This window comes from Panthera leo, chromosome A2, assembly GCF_018350215.1.
Source record: "Panthera leo isolate Ple1 chromosome A2, P.leo_Ple1_pat1.1, whole genome shotgun sequence".
Taxonomy (NCBI): Eukaryota; Metazoa; Chordata; class Mammalia; order Carnivora; family Felidae; genus Panthera; species Panthera leo.
Genome location: NC_056680.1, coordinates 68889993 through 68907465, shown reverse-complemented (window position 1 = coordinate 68907465; position 17473 = coordinate 68889993). Strand labels below are relative to the sequence as shown.

The 17473-nt window shown below is 43.4% G+C and overlaps 1 protein-coding gene across 2 annotated transcripts in view; it reads right to left on the bottom strand.

The window, feature by feature from the left end:
• The window catches only part of EGFR (epidermal growth factor receptor), a 207163-nt gene that overhangs the window by 58949 nt on the left and 130741 nt on the right, over positions 1-17473 (bottom strand). For both annotated transcript variants that reach the window (XM_042914127.1, XM_042914132.1), the window contains exons 2-3: positions 4691-4842; positions 3374-3557 (exon numbers count right to left, since the gene is read on the bottom strand). In XM_042914127.1, the coding sequence (XP_042770061.1) occupies positions 3374-3557; positions 4691-4842 (336 nt within the window). The remainder of the gene's footprint in view (positions 1-3373; positions 3558-4690; positions 4843-17473) is intronic.

Below are 17473 nucleotides of genomic sequence, written 5' to 3'. Positions count from 1 at the left end.
AAAGAACCTCAGTCAGCCATCTGCCACGTCTTTACACTCCCACAAAGTACATACGCATTTCTTTACATTTTGAGTCCTGCTAAAATGCCAGTGTGCAAACGAGACTCCCCACAGAGCTTTAGTGGGGGCAGCTGAAAAATGAGTTGATGACAGTGCCTCGGAGTTAGGTTCCCCCCACCCCGAAATGGGCCTTCGATCAGCAAACTATCAGAATTCAGAAATATGGGGAGGAAGGAAGCTGTACGATGATGTGAAGGGGCAACCAGGAAGGCAGGGCCACGGCAGTCACTCACTGTGGGCCGGGAGGCCAGGAGAGGGGGCGATGCTGTGAGCTGCCTCTGAGCTCCTCACTGGAGAAAGCGGGGTGGGGGTGGGGCGGGCAGTGAAGGGGTCTGAGAAGAATCTACATGCATGATGAAGAGGTGGCAGACACTGGGAATGCAAATGGCATGAAAAAAAAAACGTATGATTGTTTCAAAGGAAGAACTGATAGGACAGGAAAAATCAGGGCAGATTAAGAAGAGATTCGAGCGTGAGCAAAAGGAGAGCGTTGCGTCGATGACATTAGACAGAAACAGTGGCACGAAACACTGCAGCAAGAGCTGTGGACCCTGCGAGGATGAAGCACATCTAGCTGCCGACAGGCAAGGGGAGCAGGGCAGGTCACGTGATGAGGTCATGCCACAGAAGACCGTGCATGCCATGCGACAGGGCCAGGTACTCTGCTAGTTGATTCAAACACATTATCTTAATTAATCTTCAGAATGGTCCCAGGACTCTCTGTGCACAAAGTACCATCGTGGAAAAGGAAGGGGTCTCCCGAAGAAGGGGTCTGAGGCTGCTGGAAAGAATGGCATTTCGCAGAACACAGACAGGAGTGGGCTCTGAAGGAGCACGGAGGGAGGGCGCAGTCGGCTTTCTCTCGCCAGGAGACCGCAGCCAACGTGTGTCGGTGAGACAGGCGGGCATTTTCCTCGGCGGGTGGTGGGGAACAAAGGAATCACGGGAGGAAGGCTGGGAGGTCCAAAGGGCCAAGCTGTGGAGCTTTGGGTATAAAGTCAGAGATGACAGCAGGACCATCAAGAGAGAACATCCGGCCAGGAGGCAGCCAGAGAGGAGAGGACGAATCTCTGATGAGAGGTCAGCACTGGATACACACACTAGGGGCATCAGAGCTGCTGTGACAATCAGGACAACAGACCACGGTGGCAAGAAAGAGTGCGCGATGGAAGGTCACGGTGGGGCCGTACAGAGTACCTACGATCTCCAATCACGACAAGGAAAAGGAAGGCGGCAAAGGTGCCGGGCAATTCAGGTGCCCCTGCCTAGGCAGAGAGCACCTAGAAGAGAAAGAGGTGATCCATCGTTGTCATTCCTTTAACTTTCAGTATTTCATGATTATATACCTGGTGGTGGGCACTGAGTTAATTATTAACAACAGTACTTAATATTAAAAAATTCACAATAATTACTTAATAACATTAACGAATCCCCATTTCTACAACCCCATGCCAACACCAGAAATAATACCAACAATGGGAGTAACTTCTAAGTGCTTTTTCTTTTTTTTTTTTTTTTTCAACGTTTTTTTTTTATTTATTTTTGGGACAGAGAGAGACAGAGCATGAACGGGGGAGGGGCAGAGAGAGAGGGAGACACACAGAATTGGAAACAGGCTCCAGGCTCCGAGCCATCAGCCCAGAGCCTGACGCGGGGCTCGAACTCACAGACCGCGAGATCGTGACCTGGCTGAAGTCGGACGCTTAACCGACTGCGCCACCCAGGCGCCCCCTAAGTGCTTTTTCTATGGCAATCCACTTAATTTTCTCAACACCCCTAGGATGTGTGTTACCATTGCTACCCACATTTTTAAAGAGGAGGAAACTGAGACACAGAGAGAATCTGCTCCAGGGGCATCTGGCTGGTGAGTGATGGAGGCAGGGGCTGGAACCCAGACAGTCTGGCTCCAGGGTCCGCGCTCTTAACCACATCTGCCTGTCACCATGAGATAGCATGAGGCCAGACAGGCAGATTGAGACACGCTAAATGCACATACTCTTTCGCAAAATGTGTAAATAGCACAAATTAGTATTAGCATAAACACAGACCGTGTGCGTGGGCGCCCTGAGCAGCTGAAGCGGTGGGTGGAAAGTCTTAGGGCGGTTTTATAGAATGGCCAAACCAGGAGCCCCGCTCATGTGGTGTGCCAGCCGCCCGCACGCCCGGGTTTGGATGTGTTGGCACATTCCAGCACTGTCACCTGTCAGGCCTCCACTGTCCCCAGGACTCTGTCTTGCATCCTCTGCTGTCACCCCCCCTCCCCTCACTTTCCTGGTGAGCCCCCTTCCCATCAGAACTGCACGGCATGTGGGAAGGGTAAGGACTCTGGGGGCAGACATTTGGTGGCCATTCCTGGCCATTTTTTCACTAACTTGGGACCTTAAGAGAGTCACTTTGCCACCATATCTTTATGTATAAACTGGTGGGAGTTTAAACGCCTGCCCTGAGAGGAGGTGGTGAGCACGGAGTTCCTGATTTAACATGAGCGGCACCGTGCCTGCCACATAGCGAGGGCACGGTCGTCATTATCTTCAGTTTTGTTTAAATCCACTTCCTGTCTCTTCTATGATCTTCCTTAGTTCCCACTCAGAGGATCTTCACAAGTGTCCTACTCAGAGGAATTCAAACTTCTGTAATCACGTCATTCCCTGTCCTTAACTTACAGATGAATTTCTGTATAACAGCATTATGCCAAACACAGTCTCAAATTGGGGTTGGTTTTTAATGTGTATCCCTTATACCCGAGGTCCAGGTAGTAAGACAGGCAGTTTATTCACTCCCTAGGCACAGAAAGCCTGCATTCCAGCCAAGGTCATCTGGATATTTTTCCATGAATATAAAGGAAGTGGTACCTGGCTTAAATCTTCTCTTAACATTGCATCAGCTACCATCTTCTTAAAAACTTCCATCTACTGTATCTTGCACACAGTTGGCACTCAATACCTTTGTATTTGATGAATAAAAGTCTTCTCGAGTGGCATTAAGAAAAGTGACAGGTTCACTGAGGGGATGCCTGGGTGGCTCACTTGGTTAAGCATCCAACTCTTGATGTCGGCTCAGGTCATGATCTCATGGTTTGTGAGCTTGAGCCCCGTGTGGGGCTCTGTGCTGACAGTGCGGAGCCTGTTTGGGATTCTCTCTTTCTCCCTCTCTCTCTCTGCCCCTCCCCTGCTCATGCACGCTCTCACTCTCTCTCTCTCTCTCTCAAAATAAATAAGCTTAAAAAACAAAAGAAAAGAAAAGTGACAGTTTCGCTGAGTACCACCTGAGTGGCTCTCTGCACCCACAGCCTCCCTGTACCCTGGCCTCTCACCATGTAAGTTTCTCATGGGCAGCTCCCGCAGTCCGGTTTTATTTGTGCCATAGTTGGATAAGACGGATAAGGCATGGGTGTTTTCATAGAGCACATTTCCTCGGATGATCTGCAGGTTTTCCAAAGGAATCTTCTCCACTGTGTTGAGGGCAATGAGTACATAGCCGGCAACCTCTTGGATGGTCTAAGGAGAGAAAACATGAACACGTTATTTCTCTTGTGCAGAAGTCAAGAATGCAAGATCTAAAATGGGTCAAGAAAGCCCAGGGCACCTATGTGAGCTATGCACATGAGTGCTGACAAACATAAAGCATGTAGATAACTACAGTGGGGACATGGGAGGTGACAGAATTTACGATGACTCCTGTACTTTCACCTCTTGAGCCAAAGGGCAATGTACATTATTCAGGAATGTTGTGACTCATTTTACTTGGTGTTCAATATACTCAGAAGAGAATGAAAATGTTTTATTAATTCATTTTGTGTCTTTCTTGCATGCTTTCTTATTAGAAAAAAAGAAAAAGAAAGGAAGGAAGGAAGGAAGGAAGGAAGAGAGGGAGGGAGGGAGGAAGAAAGAAAGAAAGAAAGAAAGAGAGAGAGGGAGGGAGGGAGGGAGGGAGGGAGAGAGGAAGGAAGGAAGAAAAAAAGAAAGAGAAAGAGAGAGAGGGAGGGAGGGAGGAAGGAAGGAAGAAAGAAAGAAAGAAAGAAAGAAAGAAAGAAAGAAAGAAAGAAAGAAAGAAAGGGAGGGAGGGAGGGAGAAAGGAAGGAAGGAAGGAAGGAAGGGAAAGAAAGAAAGAAAAGAAGAAAGAAAGGAAGAAAGAAAAGAAAGAGAAGCCCAGAAGGAGGCCAATCAAATCCAAAGTTCAACTATCACCAACATCTGAAGCCTTCCCAGCTGGCTCCTATTGGCTCACAAGAGGCTACTGTGAAATAGCTGGGAGATTTGTGAATTGGTGTCACTGAAACCAACCAGAGTGGAAGTATTTACACAAAGGAAATAGGCAAATGGTACAAAGCAGGACTTTTTTTTTAAGAGCCAATGTATCAGGATACCCCAGCTAAAGCACTGGTTAAACGTTTAATATCAGTGTCTATGATGATAGAGGAGCGTCAGGCTAGCCTCCTTCTCTTTGACATTATTTCGTAGCTCTAACTTCACACCAGCTGGTGAAGTGGCTTTCTGATAAAACCTGTAATTGGCCCATAATTGCCATGGCAAAAGCATATAGACTTCCAGTTAAATTCTGTCAAGGTCTTTGTCTACTTCTATTTCTTTCCATCATATGTGGGTAAGACAGTCAAATTCATCGAACTAACTTTTAAGAAGGAAAGGTCATAATTCCTTTGCATGTAGGTGATTTCCAAATTCCCAAGGACCACCTCACAGTTATTAAACATCCTCTGCAGGCTGAGAAAGTGGTCCTCAAAAGTGCCCAACTGGGTGAGCCGGTTACTTGTGCCTTGGCAAACTGCAAAAGAACAAAAGGGAAAAAGATATCACATGAAATGCCAAGTAGAGTAGCAGAAATAACATAAAATGTTCACAAATTTCAACAAACTTTGAGAGTCTCAGTGACTTACAATATTAATTCTGGTAAAGGGTCACTCAAGACAAATATGGCCAAAAATGTTTATCTAAGGTATACAGTTCATAACAAGAGATAGCTCATCCCTATAATGCATGGAATCTTTATAAAATGTTAAAAATTCAAGGGGAAACGGGAAAATTCTATGAAAATCTTTAAGACACAATAGTCTTTTAGAGCTTTGGTAGACAAAAACATATGTATCATTAGATAATAAGATAATTACAATGTTGAATTAATAACTATATAATGAATGTTTTACATTACGAAAAAGACAGACTATCACATTACTGTGAGCCCAAAGGATATTTACAAACATAACATACGCTAGCCGATATTTTCTGACCGCGGTGTTGTACAACTTAAAATCATCGACAAGAGTGTAAATTAAAATCCAACTGGCCAGAGATTAAAAATATTCTTCTAAACTAATGCATCAAAGAATAAATCAAAGGTCTACTTATACATCTAGAAAATAATGAAATGGCAAGAACACACTCAGGTACTGAGAAACCAATACGTCCTTCTATTTGTCCACACTCTATGTGAATCCACCCAGCACAGGTGGAGACACAATTGTACACAGTCTTGGCATGCTCACCTCCCTCATGTTTTAACTTAATACAAGAAGTAAAATGGGGGACAAAGTTAGACTCTGGAAATACACTTGACAGTCTATATTTAAAAGCAAAGGAGATTATAATAGTCATAGCTCTTTGAAAGGCATGTTTGAGCAAGCATAACAAAGCAAAGAGGTTTGGGGCTTTTGAAGCAGGGAGCTTGTTAAGCGACTATACTTTGAACCAAAATTATCATAAGAGTGAAGAAATATGGCCTCTGGCTTTGGAGGTTAGATTCAGAACTAGCCAGGTTCTTCTACATGTGCGAAGGCATGGCTGCAATCCGTAACCAGGTGGCTGAACGCAAAACCAAGGCCAAAGTCAATATGCAGGTACTTTCCTCGGAAACTCTTTCTAAATTTACATTTCCATTTTATAGACGTCTTTGTTCCCTCCCCATGGGAACTGCTCTGAAGGGCACCATCTGACCGTCTGCCCTCACATTTTGGTGCCACGGCCGTGAGCACATGTTGAGACACCACATTCTCAACCCAAAGCATTTACACCAACATTAAAAATGAAGCAATCGCCACATCCTCTGCAACTCCGTGGGGATTTCCCTCCTCTGCTCTTCTGTGGTCTCATTCAAATCTGGCGGTAGAGAGAACGCTCGCATGGGAACTTCGACAGTCGACAAGACTAAACCCCTATCTACTGGCTGCAGGGGCAGAATGATTCCATATTTCTTCCAGCTATAACACTGGATGGACCCAACATCTCGGGGCTGCTTTCACTCAGGAGTATGGGCCGCTCTGATTGCAACCTCACTTTGGGACAGCTGTACACAGTTGGGGCCAGACTAATCACATAGATGGGGCCAGACTGCTTTCCCAATTCCAAGGTCCTTAAAGATGCCACCACCAATGTAGGTATGGGGTTGTGACAATAACCCATGACCTTTCAGTCGACACACGGGTAAACAAAAGCTGCTTTCCCTGCTGGGAGACTACGGTCCCTAAATTTCATCCTAACTGATTGGCTATCCTTGAAGTAGCTCAGTATTGGTCACGCCTTCATCCCAGCCAGGTGAACAGCATCCTAGAACTCAGGGTTGGAGTGCGTTTCAGAAGAGTTTCTTCAGTTCACAGAGAAATGAAAAACAGTAACGATTGCTCTCATTTTAAATGATAAAGGATTTCAGCTTGTAAATTTCTCTCAGGGGGGCGCCCCGGACTTTTCATTACTAAATCAATGACAAAGTAACTTTTGTCAGTAAAAAAAGAAAACATGTCCTTTAAGTTTAGCCTGTTACATCATAGCAAAAATAATTTCAAAAATGCTGTATTTGTGCTTTCATTCAGTCATTCAAAAAAGTGCCAAATGAGCTCCTAAAATATTTGTTTGATGAATCTCTACCATCATCCGTCATTGTTTACAATTAGCATGAACTACTTCTATATTCAGAAAACCAGATGCTGCTATATTTGGAAGCAATAGCAGCATTGCACAATATTGATACGAACCTTTATTCATAAAACATTTTGGGAAGCAACTAGACAACTTGTGTAAAGAAATAAATATGTTTTAAAAAAGCTTCATGCAAAATGGTTTTTTTTTAAATGATGGCAAAAAAAAAAAACAAAACAAAAAACGCAAAAAGCCCTAAATGTTCAATTGCCTGTCACGTGTATTCTTGAGAACAAGAAGGCAGCTGATACGCTGCGTGATTCAGCGTAAGACAAGTCCGTCTTGAATTCTATTCCAGGATTAATTACTAAAGGATCAAGAGAAATCATTACAAAGGTGTTTCTTCAGGGGCTTTCTCCTGCCATGTGCCCCAAAGGGGATGCCAGTGTCCAAGTGAAATCCAGAGTGACAATCAGAATGATTTGACCTAGGTTTCCTGATTCAACAAAGTCTAATCTTTGCTCTCTATTTATACCAAATGTCTCACATTATGACTATAAAGCAATGGAAAGATTTAAATGCGAGACCACTGAATTAGTAAAATTATTATGTTTTAAATCACAAAGCAGGCAGATTTAAGACAAAACTGCCAAGAGCAAGAGCTTTTAAATTCATCCAGGAGAAAGTTGTTGTTTAGCCACTTCCTCATGATGTGACCCTGGATGACTTCTCTAAGCTCTCTGCGGCAGGCTTTCCTCAAGTAGCAAACATGGTGAAACTAATACTGACCTTCAGAACCGTTTCAAAGGCTGAATGAACACAAAAGCTTTCAGCTTTCTTTTGTTAAAGTTAACTACTGAGAACTGTGACTGTGATACAAGATGCAACTGCACAGATGTTAGTGGACCTCTGTGGACATAAACTTGCCCGAAGGTATTGCCTGAACTGGGAATATTTGTATCTGCAGGTAACCTGACTCAAATATTGGGCATTAGATTACTCTGTCTGTAGAATGTGTATCAGAAAAGGAAGGGAAAGAAAAGGAACACGTTTAATGATTTCATTAAAATACACATTGAGGGGCGCCTGGGTGGCTCTGTCAGTTAAGCATCCGACTTCGGCTCAGGTCATGATCTCGTGGTTTGTGCGTTCAAGCCCCATATCAGGTTCTGTGCTGACAGCTCAGAGCCTGGAACCTCCTTCGGATTCTGTGTCTCCCTCGCTCTCTGCCCCTCCCCTGCTCGCACTCTGTCTGTCTGTGTCTGTTTGGTATCACTTTAGGGCTATACATTTGAAGCCAAGACAATTAAAAGTGTATCCAGCTCCATACAAAATGCTATTGATTTGCTCTACCTCTTACAAATCTGAAGACAAGTTCTACTGAATCAAGAGCAGCAGTCCCCAGGACACAGGCCCTACAAAGCACTTGGCTTTTCATCCTCCAGTGTTATTACAAAGATTCATAAACGGGCAGACAAGCTGAAAGAAAGATATAGTGTGAATATCCTTAGATTAGCCTTGTGTTCATTTTGTCACATATCTATCCATCTTACTTTTTTTTTTTTTTGATGCATTTTAAAGTAAGGTATAAATGTCAGTACATTTCACCCTGGCATACCACTGATCGCAGCTCAAGATTAATTTACAGCTATTGTTGTTGTTGTTGTTGACATCATCCACAACTGTGCAACATCCACAAACTGTGAGGTAATCAACCGTAAGTATAGCATTTGAGAGTTTCAACAAATGCACACACCCACGTAACCTGCACTCCTACAACCACATAGAACATCATCCATACGAGGCCCCCTCATGCCTCTTCCCAGGCAATCCTGGCCCCTGTATACCATAAACCACACGGTGATTTGTTTTCACTAAGAACAGTCCTGCCTATTGTAAAATTTCATATTAATGGAATTACGTAGTCTTGCCCTTTTGTGTAAGGCTTATTTCATAGTCTACTATTTAAAAAAATTTTTTTAATGTTTATTTTTGAGACAGAGAGAGAGAGAGAGAGAGCGAGAGAGAGCTCATGAGTGAGCGGGGGAGGGGCAGAGAGAGAGGGAGACACGGAATCCGAAGCAGGCTCCAGGCTTTGAGCTGTGGGCACAGAGCCCAACATGGGGCTCGAACTCATGAAATGTGAGATCATGACCTGAGCCGAATGGACACTTAACCGACAGAGCCAGCCAGGCGCCCCGAGACAAGTGTTTTATGTAAAGTTATCTGTGTATTATCCTTGGGCATCTAAGGCTGATCCACAGTCTGGTCGTTCTTTTTCTTAAGAACCCCCCAGTTTATCTTAACTGAAAATAAAAACAATACGCCTGCTTGAAGTCTTGGATACCCCTGACTTTATGGGTTAGGGCCTGTGGCTTTCCCGTGCCATTATGGGGGTGGACACCTCTCTTTCCCCACAAGCCTGGGCAAATATGTCCTGCTGATTAAGACACAACATTAAAACAAGTTTCTCCAGATTTTCCCAAACCCACTTAGACACTTCTGAAATTGCCTAAGAAAATTTATAATTGTCTTAATTTGTTGTTTTCTCAACTACATATTAATGTTTGCCAAAGCAGTTGGGCTCTTGTAAATCTCTCCCCTTGGCCTCCTAAATTATCTCTGCTTTCATCCGTGCCCCATTTTCCACAGAACACCTTGTTTTGAAGCAGAAATCACATCACACTATTCCTTGGCTCGAACCAAAAGCTTCCCAGTGTAACTGGAACACAGTACAAGCTCCTTTCTCGTCAGCCTGCCTTCTCTCAGCCTCTCACTGCTCACTCCCCTAGTTCTCTCCAGCTGGCCCAGTTCTGGCCCACTTCAGGGCTGTCCCATCTGCCCAGAATGTTCTTCCATTGCCCTCCAGATGTGTGCATCTTGGCCTCCCTTTTATCATTGGGATTCCAACTCAATGGCCATCCTTTCAGAAACACCTAGCCTAGAACCAGATCAGCTTAAGTATCTACCATTACATTCTATCACGTCACCCTGCTTTCTTTACTTCTTAGTAAATTTATCACCACTTAAAATGATTGTTTCTGCAAATATATATATTTATTCATTTATCTAGATGGTGAAGAGAGGTGGACTTCATATAGATATATGGGTATCTCGTTGCCCTGACTACTGTGAGACGTGCACGTGTGTGCCTGCATGTTTATTTTCGGTGGGAAAGCAACGGGTGGCTGTGTGATCATGGATGACAGAGATGTGACCGTGGAAGTCTTACATGACTCGACATGGGTCTCTTTGCCTTTATTGTTTCCAAATGTCTGATAGAGGAGGTGGAGGCAGGATGTCTTACGAGAGGGTTTGTCCTCACAACCTTCTAGTTGGTCACCGTAAAATCTTTCTAGTCTAAGTAACATATTTGATTAAGCCTTAAAAGCCAAAGGACTTTTTTCCACTTTCATGCTGAAGAGGTTTAAGGAAATCCCAAGTAAGATGACATTTATACACTGGATTTTAAAATACAGAAGAAAAAGGGGCGTCTAGGTGGCTCGGTCGGTTAAGCGCCCAACTTCGGCTCGGGTCATGATCTCGCGGTTCTTGGGTTCGAGCCCCGTGTCAGGCTCTGTGCTGACAGCTCAGACCCTGGAGCCTGCTTCGGATTCTGTGTCTCCCTCTCTCTCTGTCCCTCCCCGCTCAAAGCTCTGACTCTGTCTCTCAAAACTAAGTAAATGTTAAAAAAAAAATTAAAAAAAATACAGAAGAAAAAGATCATCAGAGAATTTGCCAGAGGTTTTATCATATCAGAACTGCTCATTTCTTTTGCCTTACTGAAACTGTATTGTGGTGGTAATTTTAAAACGTGTACATATGTACATCTCAACTATGCTAAAAATGCCCAGAAAATACACCAAGTTGTTAATGATGGTCTTTTATGAACAGTGGGATTCTGAGTGTTTTATTTCTTCCTTATATTTTTTCAAGTTTTCTGTAGTGATCATACATTCCTTTATAATAAAAAAATACCAAGGGGAAAATTTACAAAAATCCATGTTGAAAAATCCAAAAGAAAGACATTTTAATAAAATACATTTTTAGAGGAGCAATGATCAAGTAGAGCTACAAAGATCCTCAAAGTTTTGCATTATCCATGTTAAACAGCTTTATAAAAGTGCTTTAAAAATTACAAATAATTGATGAACGGTGAAGTGCTAGACAGAGAAAATGCTAGAAGAGAGAGTAAGCTGTAGATTATTCACCTCATTGTTCTGAATAAGCTGCATACTGGAGCCCTTGGAAAACACCATGCATTACGCAGAGATAGTTCTGTTCCAAACAGTGATGGGCTTCTCAAATTTCATTTTTTCCCTGATCTATAAATTTATTTTTTACATTGGTTTTGGGGAGCATAGGGTAAATTTCTCCCATGGAAAAGTATTATAAATTGTGATTACAGTACCACACTACCCTATGAAACTGATTTAACTCACACAACAGCTTGTAATGGGAACACAGAAAATCTATGGTTGAGCCATAATAAAATAATTGGGAAAACAGTAAAAGTAAATACAAAGTAGCATTTAAATTTTCATTGGAGGTGGGGCGCCCGGGTGGCTCAGTTGGTTGAGCATCTGACTTCGGCTCAGGTCATGATCTCATGGTTCGTGAGTTTGAGCCCCACATCAGGCTCTGTGTTGACAGTTTGGAGCCTGGAGCCTGTTTTCGATTCTGTGTCTCCCTCTATGTGCCCTTCCCCCGTTCGCCTGTCTCTTAACAATAAATAAATAAATAAATAAATAAATAAATAAATAAATAAATTTTCATTGGCGGTTTAACCAAAGGTTTTGTAGGTTTTGTAGAAGGGGAAAAGTCTCCAATTTATTATGAAGATTTTTCTTTATTTTCCAAAACTTTACATTTTATCAGTAGTTCGTTTGTCATATTTGATTTTTAACCAGCAGTTCTCAGCTTGCAGACATCCAAAGATAGTCATTAAGCTGAATTTGAATCTACGTTGCAATTTGTAAATGCATATATAATAGTCAAAAAGTCCTCCTGAGTACTGGATGATCTACCAAGCTCTGGCATATCCAATACAACGGCAAACTACAGTCACTCCAATTAAGTTATCAAGCAGAAGATTTTAAAATAACATCTCTTTTATTTTTGAGTTAGGGAAGAGAACACCTAAACTGGTTGATTTCCATTCCCATGACCCTCCTCCTAGCCATTAACATAATCGCAAGCCAAGTTTATGATCTTTAAACAATATGTGGAGTTGGGATAACTTTGTATAGTGTGTTCAGTCTCCTGGGAATTAACTAATGTGTCCGAACCCCAGGAAGTCCAGTTCTATGACAGACCGTGGAATATGCTTCCAGTGACATCAAACATCTATCAGAGTGACGATGGCGATAGTATCCTTATGGGATGGTCTCCTGCCAGTTAACTCTCTGGGTCTCAGTGTCCTGACTGGTTAAAAATGGGACCAACTCAGCATAGTTGAGAGGGTAGGGTGAGCAGTAATGAGACCACGGACACAGAAGTACTTCATAAATCACAACTCTCTCAAAATATAAATTATGTCTGACACTGAAGCTTCACCCCCTAGCAGTATCCACAGCAACCAAACTTTTGCAATCTATTTCTGCCTATGTTTTCAATGATACCAACAAACTATTTTTCCCCCGGGGGCTTAAATTTTTTTTTTTTTAAAATAGACTCAGCAGAATTGAGGAGTTGTGTTGAAATCTGGGATGCTTTAAAATTCTGGAATACGGGCGCCTGGGTGGCTCAGTCGGTTAAGCATCTGACTCTTGATCGAGCTCAGTTCTTGTTCTCAGCGTCATGAGTTCAAGGCCTGCGTTGGGCTCCTCACTCGGCGTGAAGCCTACTTAAAAAATAAAATAAAATCCTAAGGTAAAATCCTGAAATAAAAGTCATCACTTCTCATTGTTACAGGATACTATCCAAAGGTTGGCCCTAACAACGGAAACTAAGTATCTTAAACCACAGGGCTTGGCAATCCGTTCCATTTTTTAATAGGTAGTTGAATGGCTAGTCAGAGATGAATTTGACCTACATTGTTGGACTATGAGAAACTGATTTGGATTAAAAATGATTTCATAAGGCAATACTCATCCATCTTTTATTCATTCAATCCAATAAATCTCTTTTGAACACCTACTATGTGTCTGGCAACACTCTGCCTTGGTGGCCAGTGTCTCTGTATTTTAAACATGGTGACACGTACTGAACACAAATCCACGGATGGAGGAATTACGTGTATCAGATTCTCTATCAGCATCTACATCAGGTTATATAGAACTAGGGTTGTAGGTGGCTAACATATACCTTCACTGAATGCTGGATGCTGAGCAGGGCACCCTGAAGAAAAGAGAGCACTGGATTTGGTTTAAAACCTCTCCATGTGAAAATATAAACAATAGTGAATTTAGTGTGTCTGGTTTTTCCTTTCTAGAGATATCATGAGTAAGTTCCTCCTCTCTGGCCCGAGCTCTGTTTTTCTAATCTCCTAGCTGGGGATTATTGCTGACTCATATTCAGGGGCTCTCTCTTCACATATAAGAATACTTCTGAAGTGACTAATACCACTTCCCTTCCAAAAGTCTGGTGGCCAAGCCGCCGCTTGCTTATATCCTTTGCCTCCACTGCAATTTCATACTTCTGACCTATTTCTTCAGAGTTCTGTTGCCTTCTCAGACCTACCAGTGCAGGGCAGTGCAGAGTCAAGAATAACATTAGCGTGTGACATCTGCACAGTCCTTCAGTTTTCAAAGCTCATTCTCATGAAGGCTGCCCTAAAACCTGCCTGTTCCCTGGATGAGGAAGAGCTGTGGCAAAGCCATTACCATAGAAGAACCCACTGAAAGGATGGGCTTGCCCATCTAACTCGTTGTCTGCCACACAGACAATGAGGGGACTTGAAGGGATGGGGCAGTAGGGGGTGGGATGGGCGGTAAAGGTTACACAAATGATTGCCACCGACGGTAAGCCCAGAGAAGGGCTGGTGGAAGAAAGTGGAAAATAGAAAATTCCAAGATGGGGTTGGTGTCAAGGACACTGCTTGAAAACCGAGTTTCAAACCTGTGAGAAAGTCTACCTCAAGACTGCCCTCATTTTACCACCGCCTTTCAATTCTGACTTAGCTGGACTCTGTTCAGTAGAGAACTGGCAAGCAGAACACGGTCTGAAAGGCGAAGGCTGGGTGAGAGCATGCCAGAGCCCTCGGTGTGCTTGGTTGGCGACTTACTACACCTTCAACAGCTTCTCATAGTAGAGTCTAGTGTCACATCTCAGGGTGCAGCTTTTCTCTCCGTAGATACAGCCTCACAATCTATGTCCTTCTCAGCAAGGTGACAGGGAGGTGAAGTGAAGCCGGGCTGACAAGATTTCACTCCTCTGGGCACAGTCCTCACCCGACTCACCTACCTTCTGTTTTATATTCTGCCCAGGTCCGCATGACTCACCCCCTAATGACAAAGGGTGAGTAACATTCTCCACATTGGGCTATTTAGTGGCTGGTTGAGTTGTCCCTCCAGAATTCATCTGAATGCCATGCATGGCTGAGAAGCATCATGGCAAGGTAGAGTCCTCACCCTTAGGTGTTGCTACAGCCTCTCAGTAAGGGTTCAGTCCCCAGTGCTCTGTGATCTTCACCTGGGCCACGAGGGCCTGGGTGTTCTTTTGTTCATTCACTTAGTGAACTAAAGCATGTTTCATAAAATAGTATAAGCACAGTGGCCAAGAATGGCTCAGAAGTACTCACCACCCTGAGGGAATATATTAGCTCTTTGGGGAGATGACACATGAAATAATCACAGGATATCCCAAAGATACTCGAGGTAGAGACATACTAAAGGAACACAAGTCAAAAAGCAGAGAAATTGCCAATCTGGAGTCATCTGGGCAAGGGATTCCAGTATCCTTTACTACCAAGCAAATGGAAACATGATACTCTTTTACTTACGTTCGGAGTAAAAGAAAAAGTTGCTCACAGGTGCCAGGTGATGAGCCTGGTGACTACCATACACAGTCCCACAATATACCACACCTAGAAAATCGGGTTTCTTCCATTCCTATCTGTTTTTCTGCGTTCTCCTCCTCGGGGTCATTGCCCGTATTCTAATTTGGGGGTACAAGTGACCCTTCCTGAGTTTGTTTATAGTCATCTGTAAGCGTCATGTCTCCATCCATTCTTACTGAACAAAATTCTGAAAAAGATTCGTAATTTGCAAGGAAATAAAAGGTTTCCAATCCAGAAACAGGGGACACAGATCTTTTTTGCAAGAGTTTCTCTGCAACTCTATGAGGCAATTCATGTCTACCCCTACCCCAAGGTGGCTTAAATGTTCTTTTAAACTTTTTCCTCTATTATTATCCATGTTTTTAAAAAATCAGTCTGCAATGCACAATTGTTTTTAAGTCTGTCTCTAAATGCACACACATTTGGAGTGCCTAGGTGGCTCAGTCGGTTGAGTGCCTGACCCTTGATTTCAGCTCAGGTCGTGATCTCACAGTTTGTGAATTCGAGCCCCACACTGACAATGCGGAGGCCTGCTTGGGATTCTCTCTCCCCCTCTCTCTCTTTGCCACCTCTCTGCTCGTGCTCTCCCTGTCTCTCAAAATAAATAAAAACTTAAAAACACAATTTAAACAGTTAAAAAAAAATAAATACACATACATTTAAGTTGGCTTACCAATAAGCATTAGAAAAAAAACACAACACAGAAATAGCCACCACCACCCCTACAAAAAAAACCCAAGAAACAAAAAACAAAGCAAATGACAATAAAGATTGAAACAAGGGAGCAATCACTAAGACACCAGGAAAAGGCCATTACGCCCACGTTTCCTCCTTAAAACAGTCCCAGTTCTCCTCCGTCCCCTCCCCTAGGCAGCACCTGCCATGGGAAGGTGTGACTAGCTCCTTAGCTAGCCTGCGATCCCAAAGGTGGCTCTTGCAGAACCACAGGCAAGCCTGGAAATGAAGTGCATGGAGATCAAAGGGCACTTCTACCCGGGAACCTCCAGGAGCAAGGGTGGATCTGGAATCTGCCCTGAGCATCGACATAGAACAATCAGTGCCCAAAGGAGCAGGGGGAAAGGAAGCATAGATGTTGGAGGCAAAAGGAAGCAGAGCCATTTTATAGGGGGTTCTTGGGAGATAGATGGATTTGGGAGACGGGGTCAGAGTACAGGGGGCTCGTTGGGGTGGGGGGTACAAAGCGGACAAAACTGAGGTTTCCAAGCTGCTTCTCCGTCTGAGCTAGCACTGTGCTACTTTGGGGTGGAATTGTTCTCTGTGTCATCATCTCCTCCCTTTTGCTGCTGGGAACAAATGAGAAGCAGGGAGCGGAAGAAAAATAATCTGCTTACAAAGATTAGTGGCTTGATTTCACTAATGAGGAGAGTCTCCCGCTTGCCTTTTTTTTCAAGTTACTGAAACATACCAGGACCTCAGCAGAACTGTATGAACCAATATTTCACTTTTATGCCATAAAGGATTTGAAAAGTAAAATAAATAAATAAATAAATAAATAAATAAATAAATAAATAAATGTTAAAAAAAAATAAGGCAAAGTTAAGTAAAAAAAGAAAGAAAGAAATTTAAAAAAGGAAAATGTGGAAAACCATCCCCCAGCCATTCTGATTCTGGCTACAGAACAATAAGGAAACTTTCACTGGCATCTGTCAATGATCAGTGACCCTGGATCACTGGGTCACAAGGTCTGGATTAGAACTCCGGTTCCACCATTACAGAGGCAACTTCTTGATCACGTTTGGTCTCTTTTTCTTCATCTATGAAACAGGGACTTGTGACTCAGGAGGATTCAATGAGACTGCAGAACCCCTGGGCAAAGCACCTGACATGTGGCAGACCCTTAACAAATAGGACTATGGCTTGAATCTGAATTACATCTAGACTGAACCCGAGTAGAATGAATCGCTTCCTTCCTCCGAGCACTCTGAGTGGTGGACCCTTCTGCCTTCTGCTCGCAAGCTGTGTGTGGCCTGGCCAGCAGATGTGAGCTCTCGCCACTGAGCTACCCAGTCTGCCTGGGCCCAGAGACAAGCCCATGGCGTGAAAGGAAGGTGTCTGGACCCATACCTGCCCAGGGAGTCCATGCTGGGCACTTAAAGCTGAGGAAGCCACACCTATTACATGCCTTTTAGAATTCCCTTAAGGGAACTCCCAACTTGCTGCTCAGAACATTCTCTACTGTTATTTTTCACTTAGAAAAAGCCTCGTCTGACCCTTTGTGGTGGTTTCGTAAGAGTAGTTGGATTTTTGTGCTGTGTGCATGCACATGTTTTTATTTAATGCTTGCTTTAAAATGGGCATTTTTTCATTTACTCCTACTTAATCTAAATATTCCTTTTAAGTTTCACTTTCAAATGAGAAGAGGAAATAGCAGTGCAGAGAGCAGATTTAGGAGGACAGACCTGGTCCCAGTGGGGGAGGTCCAAAGCCTCTTTCCCTAGCTAGCTCCGTGTGCCCAAGCCCACTTCCCGGGTTCATGGACAAAGATGAAAACAGACCTGAAAATCACTGACACTAAGTTAAGTCAGGA